A 22,872-nucleotide genomic window follows, 5' to 3' on the forward strand; every position below is an offset into this window, starting at 1 on the left:
AAAGGAAGCAAAAATTTTGTGAGTAGACCACTAGGGTAACAGTCAGTGGTGCCAAACCGATCTTCACCCCTTGATTCCTGGAACCGTGAATACTGGCTATGGGAGAAACAGCACCATATATTGCATGCTGGTTTAGAGCATATACAGCCTCCTGGAGAATACTGCCCCAACCTTGCAAGGTTTTGCCACCTAGCTGGTGAGATATTTGTGTCTTTAGAAGGCCATTCCGTAGTTCTATCAAGCCAGCTGCTTCAGGATGATGGGGAACATGGTAAAAGCAGTGAATTCCATGAGTATGGGTCCATTGCTGTATTTCATTTGCTGTGAAGAAGTCCTGTGACTCAATGCAATGCTGTGTGGGATACCATGGATAAGGTGGATATGGTGGATAAGGCATTCTGTAAGTCCACAAATGGTAGTTTTCACAGAAGCATTGCGTGCAGGAAAGGCAAATCCATATCCAGAGTAAGTGTCTATTCCAGTAAGAACAAAGAGCCACCCTTCCCATGATGGAAGTAGTTCAGTGTAATCAACAGGTCACCAGTTTGCTGAATGATCCCTTCGAGAAATGGTGCCTCATCGAGGACTCAGTGCTGGTCTCTGCTGCTGACAAATTGAGCACTTAGCAGTGGCTGTAGCCAAGCTGGCCTTGGCGAGTGGAAGTTCATGTTGCTGAGCCCATGCATAATCTCCATCTCTGCCACCACGGCTATTTTGTTCATGAGCCCATTGGGCAATGACAGGAGTGGCTGGGGAAAGAGGATGACTGGTTTCCACAGAATGCATCATTGTATACATTTGATTGTTAAAATCCTCCTCTGCTGAGGTCACCCTTTGGCAAGCTTTCACATGAGACACAAATATCTTCACTTCCTTGACCCATTCAGAGAGGTCTATCGACATACCTCTTCCCCATAACTCCTTGTCTCCAATTTTCCAATCATGTTCCAAGTCCCTGACCATCCAGCCAAACCACTGGTCACAACCCATGATACAGTATACAGTTGTACTTCTGGTCATTTCTCCTTCCAAGCAAAGTAAACAACCAGGGGCACTACTCAAAGTTCTGTCCATTGGGAGGAATTTCCTTCACCACTGTCCTTCAGGGAGGTCCCTGAATGGGGCTGCAGTGCCATCGCTGTCCACTTCCAAGTGGTGCCTGCATATCATGCAGAACCATCTGTAAACCAGGCATGAGTTTTCCCTTCCTTAGTCAAGTGATCATAAGGAACTCCCCATGAAGCCACAGGTGCAGACTGGGAGAGGGCAGGTTATGTTACAAGAGTGGAGACCATGGGCATTTGGGCCACTTCTTCATGCAATACTTGTGACTTCAAGTCCTGCTTGGGCCCAATCTCATATATACCACTTCCATTTAATGATGGAGTCCTGCCGTGCACGTCCAACTTTATGGGTCAGACAATACCCAGTTAATGATAGGCAGCTCAGGCCATATGGTGACTGGTGGACCATGGTTAAACGTTCAGTCTCTACTATGGCCCAGTAACAAGCCAAAAGCTGTTTCTTAAAAGGAGAGTAGTTATCTGCAGAGGATGGCAGGGCTTTGCTCCAAAATCCTAAGAGTCTGTGCTATGATTCACCCATAGAGACCTGCCAAAGACTCCAAACAGTATCTCTGTCACTGACACTTCAAGCACCATTGGATCAGCCAGATCATATGACCCAAGTGGCACAGCCACATGCATGGCAGCCTGAACCTGTTGCAGAGCCTTCTCTTGGTCTGGGCCCCACTCAAAACTAGCAGCTTTTTGAGACACTTGTCAAGTAGGCTAGAGTAGCACACCCAAATGAGGGATATGTTGCCTCCAAAATCCAAAGAGGCACACCAGGCTTTGTGCCTCCTTTTTAGTTGTGGGAGGGGCCAGATGCAATAACTTCTCATTCAGTATAGAAGGAATATCTTGACCTGCCCCACACCACTGAACCCCTAGAAATTTCACTGAGGTGGAAGGCACTTGAATTTTTGTTGAGTTAATTTCTCACCCTCTAGCACGCAAATGTATTACCAAGTCTAGAGTTAGGTCCAATCAGCATAATGTCATCAATTTAATGGACCAATGTGACAACTTGTGGAAAGGAAAGGTGATCAAGGTCCCTGTAGACTTAATTATGACATACAGCTGAAGAGGTGATATACCTCTGAGGTAGGACAGTCAAGGTGTATTGCTAGCCTTGCCAGCTGAAGGCAAACTGCTTCTGGTGGTCCTTCGAAATAGGTACAGAGAAAAAGACATTAGCCAGATCAATAGCTGCACACCAGGTACCAGGAGATGTATTAATTTGCACAAACAATGAAACCACATCTGGAACAGCAGCTGCAATTGGAGTCACCACCTGGTTAAGTTTACTGTCATTCTCCAAGATCCATCTGTTTATTTGCACAGGCCAAACAGGTGAGTTGAATGGGGACGTGGTAGGAATCACCATCCCTGAATCCTTTAAGTCCTTGATGGTGGCAGTAATCTCCACAATCCCTCTGGGAATGTGGTATTGCTTTTTGTTTACTATTTTCCTAGGTAGGGGCAGTTCTAATGACTTCCACTTAGCCTTTCCTACCATAATAGCCCTTACTCCACGTCAAGAATTCAATGTGGGGGTTCTGCCAGTTATTGAGTATATCTATTCTAATTATGCATTCTGGAACTGGGGAAATCACTACAAGATGTGTTTGGGGATCCACCAGACCCACTGTGAGATGAACCTGAGCTAAGATTCCATTAATAACCATGTCCTCCATCTGTCCCCACTCTGACTCGTTTGCCACTGTGACACTTTAGGAGTCCAGGAATTAGTGTCAGTTCAAAGCCAGTATCCAGTAATCCCCCAAAAGCCTGAGTATTTCCTTTTCCCCAATGAACAGTCACTCTCATAAAAGGCTGCAGATCCCTTGGGGAAGGCTGGGAAGAAAAATTAACAGTATACATTTTTGGAAGTGCAATGAAGTCCTTCCTCAAGGGGATTCGGTCTCGCCCCTTCATTCAAGAGGTTGTGGGTCTGTGAACTCGCTTAAGCCTGGGAATTGATTGAGGGGCCATAACTCTATTCTGGCGATTCAAGTTAGACTGCCATTCACTTGACCTAGAATTCTTCTGCTTGTACAGATCAAGTAAATAGTAGACTTCCTATCTATTTCACTCCTAGGGACACCATGACTAAGTAGCTAACACCATAAGTCCATATGAGTCAGACAATTCTGATTACTGCTTAGACTCTGCTGTCTGTTATGGTAACCACGTCCACCTTGTCTTTGTTGACTGAGTGCTGCCACTTCGCCCCTACCACCACGGGGTCCAATAAGCTCCACTGTACTTAGGTGTCTTAATTCAGTTACAGCAGTTCTTACTGTCAAACCTGACTTAAATAAAATAGCAGTTACAGCAGTCTTCAAGGATACTGGGGCTTCCTTCACAAACATGTTTCTCACTAGTGTGGTAAAAGGTGTGTCTTCTGTACACTCCATGTGTGGGTCTCTGGGTCTAACCTGATAAATCCATTCTAGCATGCCAATTTCCCTAAGCTTTTGGATATCTTCTTCTATAGCACACCAAGGCAGGGCTGGCACTTCAACTTCATGTACTGTAGGTCTCCGTGTAATCCATGCTTCAATGAACCAACCAAATAAACTATTAGACCCTTTCCTAACCTCTCAAGCTGAAACACTGAATGAAGAACCTGTGCTTAGTGGGCCCATATCAATCACTCACACTAATCCAACTTTATGTTCCTTGCACCACTATCCACACCCTTAAAAGCCATTCCCACACATATTCCTCAGGTTTCTGTTTGTACATGTTTAAAAAATCAAGCAGTTATTTTTGAGTGTAGTGTACCTCCTCCTGGGTCACACTTTGTACTTCACTTATTGGGATTCGCTGGGACTTAAGTCTAGTCATAGGTCTAGAAGCAAAAATGGGTGGTAGGGATGTGTTCTGAGAACATTCAGCAATGTCTTGTAAGGCATCTGCCTCAAGCAATGTCTCAAACAATGACTTAGACGCCTCCTCAGGGGATGACTCATATTAAGGTTCTTCAGACACAGCAGGGCTAAGCTCATCAAATGGGGGTGAAGCGAGCTAATGGTTTTACTGGGGAGGGTGGCTTAGCAGACAAAGATGGAGTCATTTTTTTAGATGGGAGTGAGAGGGCTGGTTCTGTTGGCAGGAGTGATTCAATGGAATTTAGGGGCTCAGTGTCCCCAGCTCCCTGATTATCTGCGTTTATGTCCCTATCCCAAGTTTCAAGATCCCATTTCTTCCCAATCAATGCCCTCATTTTAACTTCAGATGCCATTCAAGGTCAGAACTTCAATTGGCATTGTAATTCAGTAACTTTTATGCTAAGACTCTGGGTTTAGTTTTTGGCAATATTGGCTCTGTTACTACAAGATATAAAGCTTTCTTTCTGGGCACAAATGGCAACTTTGAGGTTGTTCATGCAGCGCTTGAGCTGTGATTCTGAAGCCCTGAGTTCATCTCTTTCTTCTACCACTTTGTCTAGCAAAAGGAGGACCAATCAACCAGCTTCCTTTATTTTTCATTCTGACAGAATTGTAGACAAGTGTCAAACATGTAATCACCCAGAACCTCGCCTCTTATCAATACAAGATCTATACTGGTACCGATATTTTGTGTATTTCTATTGCCACCTCATGTCATGGATTAGCCATGTCCTCTTTACTACTGGACACAGAGTCACCAACGTCTTTAAGACTAACCAGACTTGAGAACCAATTTAGAAAACACATCCTTACAATTCTGTTTCCCTAGAAGCACTCTCAGTACCAACTGTCTTAGGCTGGTTTCTCTAGAGAGGCAAAACCAGTGAAGTGTGTGTATATGTACATATATACATATATATATAATATTTGTAGGTATACAATATTTTTAGATATACATAATATTTTAGTATATACATATATACATGCATATACATATATACATATATATACACGTATATATACGTGTGTGCGTATCATGGATTGAATTACGTCCCCCCAAAAATGTGTGTATCAATTTCGCTGGGCCATGATTCCCAGTATAGTGTGGTTGTCCTTCAATTTCGTGATTGTAATTTTATGTTAAAGAGAATTAGGGTGGGATTGTAACACCCTTACTAAGGTCACATCTCTGATCCAATGTAAAAGGAGTTTCCCTGGGGTATGGGCTGCACCACCTTTTATCTCTCAAGAGATAAAAAGGAAAGGGAAGCAAGCAGAGGGTTGGGGACCTCATACCACCAAGAAAGCAGTGCCAGGAGCAGAGTGTGTCCTTTAGACCTGAGGTTCCTGCGCTGAGATACTCCCAGAACAACAGAAAATTGATGTCAAGGATCCTCCTCCACACCCAACAAAGAAAGCCTTCCCCTGGAGCTGACACCCTGAATTTGGACTTCTAGCCTACTAGACTGTGAGAGAAAAAATTTCTCTTTGTTGAAGCCATCTACTTGTGGTATTTCTGTTATAGCAGCACTAGATGACTAAGACAGTGCCTGTGCGTGTGTGTGTGTACACACACGGACAGAGAAAGAGACAGACAGAAAGAGAGAGAGAGAGACAGAGAAAGATTTATCTCAAAGAAATGGCTCATGCAGTTATAGAGACTGGCAAGTCTGTTGGTTAGGCATCAGGCTGTAAGCTTCTCCTGACTCATGCTGCAGGGGCTGATGAACCCAAGGTTGGCCAGTCAGTCGGCAGGCCACAGGCTCACAGGCTGTGGAGGTGGACAAATCCCATGATTGACAGGTAAGCTGCTAGCTCAAGTTCCAAAAACCAGATGTCAGACGATGATGAGCCAGATGCAGGATCCAGGGCGAGCAAAAGCCAGTGAGCTTTGCCAGAAAGTCCATATATATTGGATACAGGCCATGCCCCCCCAGGAAACTCTCTTTCAACTGATTGGCTGCTTATAGTAGATCTCATCATGGAGGTTATTACGTTATATCTGGTCTCATCATGAACGTGATTACATCACTACATAATTGCCAAACTACATCATAACTGCCAAACCACTGAGAATCATGGCCCAGCCAAGTTGACACACACCCTTAACTATCACAGGTGGTTTCTCAAAAAGTAAACAAAGAATTACTATATGACCCAGCAATCCCAATCCTAGGTATACACCCAGAAGAACTGAAAGCAGGAATGCAAACAAAAACTTGCATACCAATGTTCACTGCAGCACTGTTCACCAGAGCCAAAAGGTGGAAACAACCTAAATGTCCATCAGCAGATGAATGGATAAACAAAACATGGTATATACATACATAGAATATTATTCAGACATAAACAGAAATTAATTCTTGATACATGCTAAACATATTATGATGAAATATTATGCTGAGTAAGTCAGTCACAAAAGGACAGTGTATGATCTCACTTATATGAAATAGGTAAATGTATATAGACTATACCTATAGAGACTACACCTGAACATAAAGAAAACAAAAATCCTTACAACTAGATGAATAAGCAACATCATGATAAATGGAAAAAATACTGAAGTTGTCAAGTATTATATTTTACTTGGATCCACAACCAATGCCCATGGAAGCAGCAGTCAAGAAATCAAACAACATATTGCATTGACAAATCTGCTGCAAAAGACCTGTTTAAAGTGTTGAAAAACAAAGATGTCACCCTGAGGACTAAGGTGCTCCTGACTCAATCCATGATATTTTCAATCACCTCATATGGGTGCAAAAGCTGGACTATGAATAAGGAAGACTGAAGAATTAAAAACCAAACCAAACCCACTGCTATCGAGTTGACTCTGACTTATAGTGACCCTACAGGACAGAGCAGAACTGCTCCACAGGGTTTCCAAGGAGCAGCTGGTGGATTCAAACTGCCAACCTTTTGGTTAGCAGCTGAGCTCTTAACTACTGCCTAGAAGAATTGTTGCCTTTGAATTATGGTGTTGGCGAAGAATACTGAATATACCACGGACTACTAGAAGAACAAACAAATCTGTCTTGGAGGAAGTTCAGCCAGAATCCTCCTTAGAAGAGAGGATAGCGAGACTTTGTCTTGCGTATTTTGGACATGTTATCAGGAAGGACCGGTTCCTGTAGAAGGACATCATGCTTAGTAAAGTAAACAGTAAGAGAAAAAGGGGAAGACCCTCAGTGAGGTAGACTGACACAGTGGCTGCAACGATGGACTCCAACACAGCAACGATTATGAGAATGGCGCAGGACTGGACAGCGTTTCGTTCTGCTGTACAAAGGGTTGCTATGAGTCAGAACTGACTCGATGTCACCAACACTAACAACAACAGAGAGACTCAACCTTATTAGTGGTTGCCAGCAGTGAGAGGGAGAGGGAAAGGGGAATTCTTTGCTTTGGGGGGCACTGAGTTTCTCTTCAGGGTGGTAGAATAATTTGGAAAAAGGTGATGAGGCTGCACAACATGATGAACATAATCAATGTCACTAAGCTGTACATGTAAAAAACGCTGACCTGGCAAATGTTTGTTACATATATTTTTACCCTGATAAAACAATTTTAAAAAATGGGCTAAGGATCTAAATAGACGTTTCTCCAAAGAAGATATACAAGTGGGCAATAAGCACATGAAAAGATACTTAACACCATTAACCATCAGGAAAATGCAAATCAAACCACAATGAAATGCCACTTTTCATCCATTAGGATGTCAATTATCAAAAAAACAGAAAAGAACAAGTGTTGGCAAGGATGTGGATGAATCAAAACCCTCATCCATTGCTGGTGGAAGTGTAAAATGGTGCAGCCACTGTGCAAAACAGTTTGGTGGTTCCCCAAAAAGTTAAACATAGAACTACCACAGACTACCAATTCTACTCTTAGGTATATACCCAAAAGAACCAAAAACTTATGTTCACATAAAAATTTGTACATGGATGTTCACAGCAACACTATTCACAATAGCCAAAAGGTAGAAACAACTTAATGTCCATCAACAGAAGAATGGATAAACAAAATATGGTGTATATATGCAATGGAATATTATTCAGACATGCATGCCACAACATGGATGAACCTTGTAAACATCATGCTGAGCGAAATAAGTCAGACACAAAAGGTCACATACTCAATATCACTGAATCATATATGTAAAAAATGTTAAAATAGCATGTTTTGTGTTATATATGTATGTACGTGTGTGTGTGTATATATATATGCACACACACGTTATACATATTTACTTTATAAATATTTAACAAACACAAAACATGCTATATATACACACACAGTTAGCCCTTCATATCCTAGGGTTCCGCATCCTCAGATTCAACCAATCACAGATAGAAGATATGTGGGAAAAAAAAGGAAGTTCCAAAAAGCAAAACTTGAATTTGCCATGCAAGAGCACTATGCTGAATCCACGCCAATGAAGTGAGGTGTCTGCAAACCCTGCTGTAGCCTCCTGCCATCTCACACACTCAGTCTCTCTCCAGACTCGGTTGTTGAGCATTATTCACCTCTTGTCTTGTCATTATTCCCTAAACAATACGGTACTGTATAATAACTATTTCCATAGCATTTACACTGTGTTAGGTATTATAAGTAATCTAGAGATGATTTAAAGGATACGGGAGGATGTGTGTAGGTTATGTGCAAATACTATGCAATTTTATATAAGGCACTTGAGCATCCTCGGATTTTGGTATCTGCAGAGGTCCTGGAACCAATCCTCCCATGGTTACCAAGGGACTGTATATATATATATATATATACAGCAGGACTGGGCAGTGTTTTGTTCTGCTGTACATGGGGTTGCTATTAGTTGGAACTGACTTGACAGCAACTAACAACAACAACAATATATCTATCTACCTGTCTGTATGTCTATCTGTCCATCTATGTATATATACATACTTATGTATATAAGGAGCCCTAGTTGCGCAGTGGTTAAAGCGATCGACTGCTAACTGAAAGGTCAGCAGTTTGAAACTACCAGTGTCTCCGTGGGAGAAGGATGTGGTAGTCTGCTTCTGTAGAGATTCACAGCCTTGGAAACCCCATGGGGTCACTATGAGTCAGAACTGACTCGATGGCAGTGGGGCTTGGGATATATATATATATATACACATATATGTATATATGTGTGTATATATACACACACATACATACACACATACAGAAAATATATACACATGCACAAAAAGGCTCCATTTATATGAAATATCAAGGATAGGCAAATCCATAGAGACAGAAAGCAGATTAGTGGTTGCCAGGGGCTGGGTGGAAGGGGAAACGGGGACTAACTGTTTAATGGATGTGAAGTGTCCTTTTGGGATGATGAAAATGTTCTGGAAATAGACAGTGGTGATGGTCGTACAACACTGTGAATGTACTAAAAGCCACTGAACTGTACACTTTAAAACAACTAAAATAGTGGGTTTTATATTATGTCACTTACTTTGGACATGTTATCAGGAGGAACCAATCCCTGGAGAAGGACATCATGCTTGGTAAAGCAGAGGTCAGCAAAAAAGAGGAAGACCCTCAATGAGGTGGACTGGCACAGTGGCTGCAACAATGGGCTCAAACATAGCAACGACTTTGAGGATGGGGCAGGACTGGGCAACATTTCATTCCACTATTCACAAGGTCACCATGAGTCTGAACTGACACAAGGGCCACCTAACAACAACGTTACGTAAATTTCACGTCATTTTAAAAAAGAAAAAGAATGGACCATACCTCCCCCACAAAAATGTATGCTGTTTTTGTACTCCAGGAGAGCCAAGTACGAAAACACCCAGAAGAGCTTGAACATACCTCAATCCCATTCCACCGCCCCTTGACCCTGGAAAAATTACCTGCTTTCATTCTAGTCAGTGAATATTATCTACAGCTTGAGAATTCCTGCATTTGAGTTGCATAACCAAAGAATTTTCAAACTCTTATTTCCAGTTTTAAAGGAAGACCTTGGAAGTATACATTCATCCCTCCCAGATAGTAGCCAGCCAAGACATGCATATGTTGTAAACACACTTGCAGTAGACTGAGCAGCTTCCCAGCCACAACCTGTAATAACCACCTCCCTCTGCTGAGCCTGACAACCATCTGTCAGTGCTGTTAATTGCTTCCTGGTGGTCACCGCTGGGCTGCTCCTGGGCATTGCACCAGGTCAGGCTGCTGGCATCCTTCACTGATTCCTGTTCCTTGCAGGCGTGAATAGAGAAAAGCCTTCTCTTTAGTGAGGTTTATTAGAGCCCCTTTGTGCCTCTGACCTGGGACTTGAGCTCTGCAGAGAAGAGCTGGGCATCTCCCAACTCCCACCTGGCACTCTGACTCCAAAGCCAGGTATCATGGCCAAGAATACTGGCCAGCCAGCAACAGAGCCAGGCATGGCCTCATAAAGCCCAGGGTATCTTCCACCCACATGCCATACTGGTCATCTGAGTGTTAAAAATTACTCGTCATTCCCTTTCTGGGCAGGATGGAAAATACGATGAACCCGTCTAGAGGGAACTCTCAATAACCAAAGAGTCCAGGAATCACAAGAGAAAAAACACAAGACCAAACCCACATTTGACAAGAGTGTTGGTCTTCCTAGATCTGACCCTTTTATCCTTGTCCAAACCCTGTACACATGCACGTGTGCACATGCACCCACACACACACACTGTTTTGGCAATTTCAATATTTATCTCATCCTTTATTCTTCTAGAAGTTAACAATCAGTGGTAAAATGGTCAAAAAGTAGACCAATGGAGAAAAAGCAGGCAAAATCCGAGGCAGTACATTAAAAAAAAATGTGCCCGGGTGATGTAAATGGTAAAAGCACTCAGCTGCCAACTGAAACGTTGGAGGCTTGAGTCCACTCAGAGGCACCTCAGAAGAAAGGCCTGGCAATCTACTTGCAAAAAATCAGCCACTGAAAACCCTATGGAGCACAGTTCTACTCTGACTCACATGGGGTTGCTGTGAGTTGGCATCAACTTGACAGCAACTCTTTTTTTTTTTACATTAAAAAAACCAGTTTAATCTCTGAATAACTGATTTGACAATTTAAAATTTTATCTGTTTAGCCATAAATACTATTGAGAAAAAAACTCTTCAGATATTCTATCAACTCCACTATAATTCTAGGCTTAGGGAAAAAAAAAAAGCTAGAAGAATGTATGTACGTGGAAAAGTTAACAGGATGTAACTTTGGGTGACAGAATTATGGGTAATTTTTCTTATCTGTGTTTTCTAATTGTTATAATCACCATGAATTACTCCTAATAACAAAAAGACAACTGTGTACCCACCTTCATGCAATCCAAACAGCTTCCGCCCCCACATACCTTGTTAAGCTTCCCTAGGGAAGAGATGAGATCCGCCCATTCACTTGACGACTCAAAATTTCTTAAAGCCTTTTCAATCACAGAAGAGTAATTTCTGTATCTGCAGTCATTCAATAGTTCCTGCTCTTCTGGATCCATTTTACATTCTAGCAGCAGAGAAAGGATCTAAAAGCTAATCAAATAATAAACAAATGAGGAAACTATTCAAGGAGATAAAGTGTTCCCAACCCGGAGCCACAGAAGACAGGCTGCCCCGAACCCTCCTGTCCACAACCTCACTTGAGAATCCAATTCAAATATTTATCAAGACCTCTGCACCAGGCACAGTGGCAGGTAAAAGGTAAATAGTTCCTGCCCTCACTAGATCTGAAAGAGAGAAACAAGGACAGGGCAGAAGGAAGCAAGAAAGCTGAGGTCACACTGAGCTGACAAAATAAATTACAGGAGCGAAAACTCCAAACCTACTGTTCCTACTTAGCAATTCTGAATGCAGATGGCCCCTCCCATCTTTGGGCATTTATAAAACCCCAGGAAGAGGAGGTCTCTATGCTCTTAACAAGGAGCTCTGGTGACACAGTAGTTAAGTGCTCAGCTGCTAACTGAAAGGTTGGAGGTTCGAACCCACCAGCAGCTCCACAGGAGAAAGACCTGGCTATCTGCTCCCGTAAAGATTACAGCCTAGGTAGGAAACCCTATGAGGCAGTTCTACTCTGTCCTATAGGGTCTCTGTGAGTCTGAATTGACTCTACAGCACACAATAACAAAAACAACAGGTTCTTAAATTGAACAGTCTATTAGCAATTCAGTCTTCTATAACTAGAGTAGGAAAGAGGATTGGAAATATTCTACAAGAAAATTTGATGGAAAAAAACAATAAAAAGCGTTAAAGAAAGAAAGAAAGAAAAAGAAAGAAAGGATAGAGGGTGAAGTGCCTGATAGCAGCATTGTCAGAAATCCACCTGGTGCGTGTGCAGTCGCTAAGCTCCCCACTGTCCTCCAGGCCCCCCGTTATGGATGTCCTCTAACTTTATGCCTCACCCAGAGCATACAGTCTGGATGTTTGTTGTTGGCTGCTGTGGAGTCGGCCCCTGACTCATGGCCACCAACAGCTGATTTTCGAAAGTAGATTTCCAGGCCTTTCTTCCTAGTCTGTCTTAGTCTGAAAGCTCCACTGAAACCTGTCCAGCATCATAGCAACACACAAGCCTCCACTGACAGAAGGGTGGTGGCTGTGCTCGAGGTGCACTGGTTGGAAATCGAACCTGGTCTCCCCCATGGAAGGAGAGATTCTACCACTGAACTACCACTGCCCAGTCTAGATGTTGGGTGTGCTTACCAGGGTCCAAGCCATCACCAGTCTGTCCTTCTTGCCCTTACATACTCTTTTACGGATTCTTTTATTTTTCCAATGGCTTGATGCATTCATTATACATGAACCACAGCAGCCATTATAAAGACGGAGACGTAGACCATCTAATCCCAATTCTGATAGCAACTATTTGCTTTAAAAAAAAAACTTTTATTTCCAATATGACAAAAGGAAACAGAGAACATGAAATGTTGGACTGAGCTGACTTTTTTAAAACACCCATCATTTGTACACTATAAATGCATATGCATGCATATTTCAAGCTTATTCTTTCAGTTAAAAAAATCTGCTCTATGTCCTTTCTAAACAATTTTTCTAAACAACAAAACATCTGAAGGTTAACCCATCAGTCTATTCAAACAAGTTACAACTCTGAAAAATACTTCACAAGCTGCAGAAATGTTGACTTGTTCCCTTAATCTGTCACCAAATCCCATATTTTAGCATTTTCTCAAAATTAATGCTTTAGCGTTTTGATTTGCTTTCCTTCCTTAGTCTTCATCCGATTAAGTTCTATATAAAATGAGGCAGTCACCTAACCATAATTCCTTGTCCTCCTAATAATAACAAACCAAACAAGGTGCTGTCGAGTTGATTCCAACTCATGGTGACCCCAATGTATGTCAGGGTAGAATTGTTCCATAAAGGTTTCAATGGTGGTGCTCTTTCAGAAGTAAATTGCCAGGCCTTTCTTCTGAGGCACCTCTGGGCAGATCTGAACTGCCAACCTTTTGCTTAACCGTTTGCATCACCCAGGAAATGCTGGTAATAATAATAATGTGGCCCTAATGTTGTTCTCAGGAGCCCTGGTGGCACAGTGGTTAGGAGCTTGGCTGCTAACTGAAAGGTTGGCGGTTCGAACCCACCAGCCACTTTGCTGGAGAAAGATGTGTCAGTCTGCTTCCATAAAGATTACAGCCTTGTAAATCCTATAGGACAGTTCTACTTTGACCCATAGGGTTGCTATGAGTCAGAATCGACTGGGCAATGGGTTTAATGTTGTTCAGAGCAGCAGTGTGCACAGTTCAAACTACAGTTTCCTGCCCCATCCCTGTAGCTTGGTCACCATGTGACAGTTCTGGACAATGAGATGCAAATAGAAGCTGGTAGGTGGGGACTGCAGGAAAGCTGTCTGAAGGAGGCAGGCGCCTCTGGCATGGACCTGTTGCCCTTCACACTTTCCCTTTCTGCCTGGAACAAAGGTGAACCCACATCTTGCAACCATGAGGAAATATGCATGAGATCAGAAGTCACACAACAAGGACAGCTGAGTGCAAAGAGAAGCAGCTGAGGTCCTGAATGGCATTATGAAGACGCCATGCTAACCCTGGACCCTCTGCCTCTGGAATTTTTCTCACGTCAGAGCTAATTCCTCACCATTCAATCAGATTTTCTGTTGCTTACCAAGCACGATCTTGACTGATATATGAGGCTAAATGATGTGTTGTTGTTAATAGAAGCAAAGTGATGATTATATACAGCTGAGCATGCTGTTGTTGCCTTGCTAATCATGTTGCATATAGTCAAACAAATAAAACAGCAACTATGGTAGACTGAAAGGGGCCCTGGAGTTGTAATGGTTAAGCACTTGGCTGCTAACTGAAAGGGTGCCTATTTGAACCCACGCAGTGGCTCTTGCAGGAGAAATACTTGTTCATCTGCTCCTGTAAAGATGACAGTGTAGAAAACCCTATGGGACAGTTCTACTCTCTCACATGGGGTCACTATGAGTCAAAGTTGACTCGACAGCACCTAACAACAGCAACATGGTAGACTGAAGAAACTGAACTATTAAGTATAAAAACATGTTCTTTAACCCAGAATCTTTCATTTACTGGTCATGGTGAAGGTGTAAGAATCCTGTGGAATCTTCTACCTCAATTTCCAAACTCTCCTGACCCACTCCAATGTTCTTGTCAAGACCACCACAATATTCAAGTTGCCAACTCCAGTGGTCTCTCGCATTTCCTCACTTTATCACGGAGCAGGATACGGTGGCAGACACTTTCTCCTTTTCCAAATAGCCTCCTCTCGGCCCACACACTCCACAGGCCCACCAGTCCCTGAGCTGGCTTCTCATCTACCTCTCTGCAGCTCCTTCTTGCATGCAGGATCATCCTCCTCCACTCAACTGCCAAATGTTGGCATTCCATGGCACCAAGCCTTGGGATCTCTTCCTTTCTCTCTTTATCTTCACTGATGTCTCCTTTCCTATAACTTAAAAATACCATCTTCCTGATAACAATTTGCAGATTTATATTGCTGGCCCAAACAACCCATGCTGAGGTCTAAACTCATCCAAATATCTACTTGACCTCTCACCTGGATGTGGCACAGGTATCTCAAGCTTAGTGTGCCCCAAACTAGACTCTCCAGTATCCATACAAACAGTACTATTTAGCAATAAAAAGGAAGGAAATACTGATACATGCTACTACACGAATGGACCTTGAAAATATGCTCAGCAGAAGCCAGGCATAAAAGGCCACATACTGATGCCATTTATATGAAATGACCAAAATAGGCCAATCTACAGAGACATCAAGTAGATTAGTGGTTGCGTAAGAACTGGAGGTAGAAACGGAGTAACTGCAAATAAGCACAAGAGATCTTTTAGGGGTAATGGAAATGTGACAAAATTGGATTGTGGTGATGGTTAAACAACTCTGCAAATTTACTAGAAATCTTTGTATTGTATACTTAAAAGAATTAATGTTATGGTATATAAACTACACCTCAATAAAGCTGTTTAAAAAAAAAAACACCTAAAACACTCAATTCCATCTGCTCAATGTGCTCCTTGTCCAGTCTTTTCCTCCTCAGAAAATGGCTCCACCATCCATGAGACCTTTGATGTCATGCTGTACTCTTTCTTCTCATCATCTGCCACACTCTATCCAAGTCCAGTTGGGTCTTCTTCCAAAACACCTGTCTTCTTGATTGCTCTCCATCTCTACTGCCACCACTTTGTGCTAGTCCACTTTAACCTCCAAGTTTACAGGAGTCTCCTAACAGTTCTCTTTCACCCTTGCACCTTTCCATCTATTTTCACATAGCACTCCAAGAAATCCTCTTAAAATCTACACTAAAGCACAATACCAGTGGTAGAATTCTTGTCTTCCACGTGAGAGACCAAGGTTTGGTTTCTGGCACCTCATGCGCAGCCACCACCCATCTATTAGTGGAGGCTTGTATGTTGCTATGATGCTGAACAGGTTTCAGTAGAACTTCCAGACTAAGATGGACTAGGAAGAAAGGCCTGGCAATCTACTTCTGAAAATTAGCCAATGAAAACCCTATGGATCACCATGGTCTGATCCGCAACCGATCATGGGGATGGAGCAGGACAGTGGGAGAAAACACAATTACATGAAACTCCCTTAGATTATTATATATTCTTTTCTTGGTAAAAACTTTCAAATATGTTTTATTCCATCCAGATATTTAGACCAGTAACTGGGATGTTAGAAGCAGTTTAAGAAGGTTTAACCACGTGGAATACACAGGAATCAAATTGACTACATCTGTAGAAAGAGACAATTGAAAAGCTCAATATCATCAGTCAGAACAAGGCCAGGGGCCGACTGTGGAACAGATCATCAATTGCTCATATGCAAGTTCAAGTGAAAGTTGAAGAAAATTAGAACAAGTCCACAAGAGCCAAAGTACAACCTTTAGTATATTCCACCTGAATTTTAGAGACCACCTCAAGAATAGATTTGATGCGCTGAACATTAATGACTGAAGGCCAGATGAGTTGTGGAATGACATCAAGGACATCATATATGAAGCAAGAAATCATTAAAAAGACAGGAAAAAAAGAGAAGACCAAAATGGATGTCAGAAGAGACTCTGAAAGTTACTCCTGAACATAGAGTAGCTTTAAAGCCAAATGGAAGAAATGATGAAGTAAAAGAGCTGAACAGTAGATTTCAAAGGGCGGCACAAGAAGATAAAGTAAAGTATTACAATGAAATGCACAAAGACCTGGAGATAGAAAACCAAAAGGGAAGAATGAATACGCTCAGCATTTCTCAAGTTGAAAGAACTGAAGAAAAAATTCAAGCCTCAAATTGCAATATTGAAGGATTCTACAGAGAAAACACTGAACACAGGAAGCATCAAAAGAACATGGAAGGAATACACAGTCACTGCACCAAAAAGAATTGGTCGATATTTAACCATTTCAGGAGGTAGCATATGATCAAGAACTGATGGTACTGCAGGAAGAGATCCAAGCTGCACTGAAAACACTGGCAAAAAACAAGGCTCCAGAAACTGACAGAATACCAACTGAGGTGTTTTAAAAAACAGATGCAGCGCTGGAAGTACTTACTATGCCAAGAAATTTGGAAGGCAGCTACCTGGCCAACCAACTGGAAGAGATCCATATTTGTATTCATTCCAAAGAAAGGTGATCCAATAGAATGCAGAAATTTTTGAACAATATCCTTAACATCACACACAAGTAAAATTTTGCTGAAGATTATTCAAAAGCGGCTGCAGCATTACATTGACAGGGAACTGCCAGAAATTCAAGTCGGATTTGGAAAAGGACGTGGAACAAGGGATATTACTGTGTTGTCAGATGGATCATGGCTGAAAGCAAAGAATACCAGAAAGATGTTTACCTGTGTTTTTTTTTTTTTTTGATTGTACTTTAGATGAATGTTTACAGAATAGTTTCTCATTAAACAGTCAGTACAAATATTGTTTTATGACATTGGTTATCAACCCCACGACATGTCAACACTCTCCCTTCTTGACCTTGGAGGACCTCTTTTGGTGAAAATATATATAGCCAAAGTTACACCATTTTAAAAGTTTCTACATGTGCAATTCAGTGACATCGATTACATTCTTCCAGTTGTGCTGCTATTCTCACTATCCTTTTCCAAATTATTCCATCACCAATTATCTTCAACTCACTGCCCCCTAGGCTTCCCATCAAACCTTCTGAGTTGCTGTTGTCAATTTGATCTCACATAGATAATTCTCTCTTTTTTTGTACCTTAGATGAAGGTTTGCAGAACAAATAGTTTCTCATTAAACAGTTAGTACACATATTATCCTATGACAATAGTTAATTTACCCCATGATACCTGTGTTTTATTGACTATCCAAAGGCATTCAACTGTACAGATCATAACAAATTATGGATAACATTGTGAAGAATGGGAATTCCAGAACACTTAATTTTCTCATGAGGAACTTGTACTTAGACTAACAGGCAGTAGTTCAAACAGAACAAGAGGATACTACATGGTTTAAAAGCAGGACAGGTGTGCGTCAGGGTTGTATCCTTTCTCCTTTCACCATATTTATTCAATCTGTATGCTGAGCAAGTGATCTGTGAAGTTGGACTATATGAAGAAAAATCTGGCATCAGGATTGGAGGAAGACTCATTAACAACCTGCAATATGCACATGACACAACCTTCCTTGGTGAAAGTGAAGAGGACTTGAAGCACTTGCTGATGAAGATCAAAGACTACAGCCTTCAGTATGGATTATACCTCAACACAGAGAAAACAAAAATCCTCACAACTGGACCAATAAGCAACATCATGATAAACAGAGAAAAGACTGAAGTTGGCAAGGATTTCATTTTACTTTGATCCACAATCAACGCCCATGGAAGCAGCAGTCAAGAAATCAAATGACATACTGCATTGGGCAAATCTACTGCAAAAGACCTCTTTACAGTGTTAGAAAGCAAAGATGTCACTTTGGGGACTAAGGTGTGCCTGACTTAAGCCATAGTGTTTTCACAGAAGAATTGATGCCTTTGAATTATGGTGTTGGTGAAGAATACTGAATATATCATGGACTGCCAGAAGAACAAACAAATGTGTCTTGGAAGAAGTATAGCCAGAATGCTCATTAGAAGCGAGGTTGGTAAGACTTCGTCTCACATAGTTTGGACATGTTATCAGGAGGGACCAGTCCCTGGAGAAGGACATCATGCTTGGTAGAGTAGAGGATCAGTGAAGAAGAAGAAGACCCTCAATGAGATGGATTGACACAGTGGCTGCAACAATGGGCTCAAGCATAACAATGACGGTGAGGATGGCGCAGGACCAGATAGTGTTTCGTTCTGTTGTACAGAGGGTCGCTATGAGTCAGAATCGACTTGATCGTACCTAACAACAACAACCACCACATGCTTTCTTCTCTAAGTGGTAAAATGGATTTTGAAAATACTACGCTCAGTGAAAGAAGCCAGACATACAAATATTATGCTCAATGGAAGAAGTCAGGTTTACAAAACAGTATTAAATCTTCTTTTTTACCTCACTGTTTATTGCTCTATGCTGTTCTGATCTGAGTTGTACCTTTTTAAAATGACTGGCTTGATCTGGAAAACAATATTAATGTCCCAGTTTGATCCTTCCTAGAGAGTTTTACATGTAGTTCTTTTAATGGAATCAGAATATAAACAGAAAGCAAATGAGGTCTTCGAAAGAAAAAAAAAATCACACTTTACTTTGACAGTGCGCTTTGGCCACCTCTGAATTATCCGCTTAAAGGGATAATCCTCTCTCTCCCTTCTCTCCCTTCTCACAGAATGCATTTCATCCCATTGTGCATGGGGTCGTCGCCACGCGTCGGGGCCAATTCAATGGCAGCTAACAACAGCAAACACTACCACCGTGTTTAAAACTGCCCGTTAAGTTTGCAAGAAATCCAAACTCCTCCTGTTGTTCCCAAGGCCTCACCTACCTCTCTCCTCCCAGCCCTGTGCATGTTCTAAGACATCAGATTCATCCCCTTCAGAGCCTTTGCACATACTGTGCCTCTCTGCAAAAGAATACTTTTTACACATAACCCCTGCCAAAAAAAAAAAAACATACCCAGTGCAGTCAAGTTGAGCCCGACTCATAGTGACCCTATAGCACAGAGTAGAACTGCCCCATAGGGTTTCCAAGTGTAATCTTTATGGAAGCTGACTGCCACATGTTTCTTCTATAGAGCAGCTGGTGGGTTCAAACTGTCAACCTTTTGGTTAGCAGCCAAGCACTTAACCACTGTGCCAACAGGGCTCCTTTTTATACATACACACCTGCAAAATAAGATTGAAAACTCATTCTTGGAAAGGCCTGTCCCTTTTTCTGAACTAATATCCTTCACACTTTGTAAAAATATTTCAGAAAAAGGGTGGTAATGGTTAACGAGAGATGGTAGTTTACTTTGCCAAGTAAAGACATAAGAAAAAGTTGGTACATCCGAACAAAACAGCCCGTGGCATCTTTTTCAGGAAATTTGTGGGGTCTCTGAGCAAGTCCAGTACTCCATGTCTAGTCTGTTTACCTCATGAAGTGCTTAATCACTGGGAGAGAGAGATGAATAAGAGAGTTCCTACTCTCAAGGAGTTCACAGCCTAATAAGGGAGAAAATACCTAAATATGTCATTTCCATTTAATGCGCCACCCACAGTGACTGATGGCTGGAATAACAGAGTCTGACTCTGGCAAGACTAAACCCAGCTGCTGGCAGGGGAGTCCTCCAAGTCCACAGGTGTGAGTGGCTGGAGTCACCAGGAAGAGAGTCTCACTGGAGATAATGTGTGTGTTTAGGAGGTGGGGTTGCAAAGGGACACCACTGCTCGTGGCAAGGAGAGATAACAGCCAGGTAAGAGCAGGTAACTGGGACAGTTCAATATTATAGTTGGTTATATTAAGAAAATACTATCTGGTGTAACTAACAGCACAGGTGAGAAATTCAGAAATAGTCATCCAAGCAAGTCTTTTTTCTCCTCCACCCCGCCGCAATATACAGGGCATTTACTATTACGCTAGGGAGTCCCTGGGTAGCACAGATGGTTAACAGCTTGACTACTAGCCACAAAAGGCGCCTGGGAAGACAGGCCTAGCAACCTGCTTCTGAAAGGTCATAGCCCTTGAAAACCCTATGGAGCATTTCTACTCTGCACACATGGGGCGGCCACGAATCAGAATCAACCTGACGCAATAAACAACATTATGCTACTTAACAATCTTCTGGGTTAGGCTTAGTAAATCCATCATTTCATGCAACACACACGTTTCCTGTGAGATGAGTATTATCAACCCCAAGACAAGGATACTGGGGATCAGGGTGTTAAGAAAGCTGCCCACGTCACACATCGAGCGGCTGGCAGAACCAGGATTCCAGTTTAGGTCAGCAAGATGCCACAGGGTCTCCACTCCTTCATGCTACTGGTAAAATTAATAGCTCAGCCCTTAAAAAGGGCTCTTTTGACAAGGATCTTGTAATCTATCCTGGAAATACCTTTTCTGTGAAAAATTCAATAGCTCACTAAAACTGATAGTAGTTAGACAGCCTGCTAACAATTAGATAAACAAAGCTGTATTCAACTATACGTATCTACCTTAAAATAAAAAATGTCAGCCCCAAATCTCCCACCTTATCCATTCTTAATTTTCTAGCAATACAACTTCAAGTAAAAAAGCAACTGCCAGATCTGAAAGAAGGTAACTGTAAATACGTGTACACAAAGGCACATTTCTGAGTTAGATGAAAATAAGGACAGAGAGAAAAATGACAAACAGGCACCATTCCATGAGCAAGAATATTTACCAAAAGATAACGACCCTTCCGGCTCTAAGCGACACTATAGGACAGAGTAGAACTAGGGTTTCCAAGGCTATGATCTTTATGGAAGCAGGCTGCCACATCTTTCCCCCGCAGAGCGGCTAGTAGTTTCAAACCGCCGACCTTTCGGTTCGCAGCCGAGCGCTTAACCACTGATGAACTCTACCGCAACCGGGTTTGGTTTCTGGTTTTAATGACCCTCGGTCCACAGCACCGATTGGTTTAGCCAACTCTAAGGCATACCATTATTTTCAATTTGGTCTTTCAGAGTGGTAATTAAAGTGTAGTGGAAAACAAATTTTAAGACACCCAATGGTGGCAGGCTTTTGTCTGTGGGGCGGGGTGGGGTGGGGTGGGGTAGGGTGGGAGGGAGAAGGGGGTCCTCCATCACCTTACAAGAAAAGTCCTACAAAGGTTTTCCAAGTATCAGGCAGCTGTCCCAAGGTTAGGGAAACACCTCGGGCAAGCTTCTGTAAGCAGCTGCACTTTAAAAGCTAAGGGGCCATGCTGGCCGCTGGGGGAGGGAATCCTGCAGACGCCAGGCCAGAGCGCGGGCACTGCGGCTCCAAGCCCTCCTTCTGGGGACTGCTCGGGAGGCGTGTGAGTCTTCCCCCAACAGGAAAGCCCTCCGTGTGTACAGGTCCCTGTCCTCAGCCCTCGGTCCGGACCAGGGCCGCACGAGCAAACAAAGGCTCAGCCTCTTGGCCGTCGGCCGGCCGATGCGCTGGGTGGACCTGCCGTGACCGACCTGACCTCCATCTGCCGGACCACAAAGGCGCGCCGGCCAGGCGACGGCATGGCAGTACATCCTCCCCCCTGGTCACCAGCGGCGCGGAGCTGGGGGAACCTAAAAGGGACCCCACCCAGCCTCTCGAGCGCCCTCGGGGATCTCCGGCTGGAGCCGCCTCTGCACTGCAGCAGCGCGCGCCCTGGGCCTGGGAGTCACCTGCACCCCGGAGCCGCCCCCACGGCGCCGTCCGGACCCCACACCAGGGTGAGGACGCCACGCCGCTCTCCCTTCACGGGCCTGCGGGGAGGAGACGCCCGGTTTCCCGGCGGACGAGGGCGCAGACGCGGGGCGGGCGCGGGTCCGACCTACCGGCGGCCGTGGCCCTTCTTGGCAGGCGCGCCCACGTGCGGCGCGGAGGAACCCGCCGGGGTGCGGAACAAGAGCGGACTGGCTAGCGGCTGCGACGCCGCCAGGAGCCGAGATCTAGCAGGAAGCGCCGCACCCCAGCAGAACCCCAGCGGCAGCCGGATCCAGGGGGCGGAGCTGAGTTGAGGGGCGGGCCCTCGGCGCGCGGGGGCGGGGCGCAGGGCGGGACCTCGGCGCGCGGGGCGGGATTGAGAGGCGGGGCCTCGGCTAGAGGGGCGGGGCCTGACAGAGTTTAAGCACGCGGGGCGGGATCGGGAGGCGGGGCCTCAGCAGGAGGGTGTGGGGCTCGGAGGCCGATTCTCAGCGCCCGAGGGGGCGGTTCCTCGACTCGTGGGGGCGTGACATCGGCGCGCGGGGTGGGGCCGAGAGGCGGACGGGGGCGGGTCCTGGGCCCCCGGGGGCGGGTCGTCAGCTCCGGGGGCGACTCACAAGCGCTGGGTTTAGGAGA

The 22,872-nt window shown here is 43.7% G+C and overlaps 1 protein-coding gene across 1 annotated transcript in view; it reads right to left on the reverse strand.

Annotated features, from left to right (window-relative positions):
• The window catches only part of DOP1B (DOP1 leucine zipper like protein B), a 145,101-nt gene extending 122,590 nt beyond the window's left edge, over positions 1–22,511 (reverse strand). The window contains exons 1-2 of the mRNA XM_023724416.1: positions 22,368–22,511; positions 11,305–11,476 (exon numbers count right to left, since the gene is read on the reverse strand). Coding sequence (XP_023580184.1) covers positions 11,305–11,442 — 138 coding nt within the window. The 5' untranslated portion in view covers positions 11,443–11,476; positions 22,368–22,511. The remainder of the gene's footprint in view (positions 1–11,304; positions 11,477–22,367) is intronic.
• Between the last annotated feature and the right edge of the window lie 361 nt (positions 22,512–22,872).

The sequence above is a fragment of the Trichechus manatus genome, unplaced genomic scaffold (assembly GCF_000243295.1).
Source record: "Trichechus manatus latirostris isolate Lorelei unplaced genomic scaffold, TriManLat1.0 scaffold00245, whole genome shotgun sequence".
Taxonomy (NCBI): domain Eukaryota; kingdom Metazoa; phylum Chordata; class Mammalia; order Sirenia; family Trichechidae; genus Trichechus; species Trichechus manatus.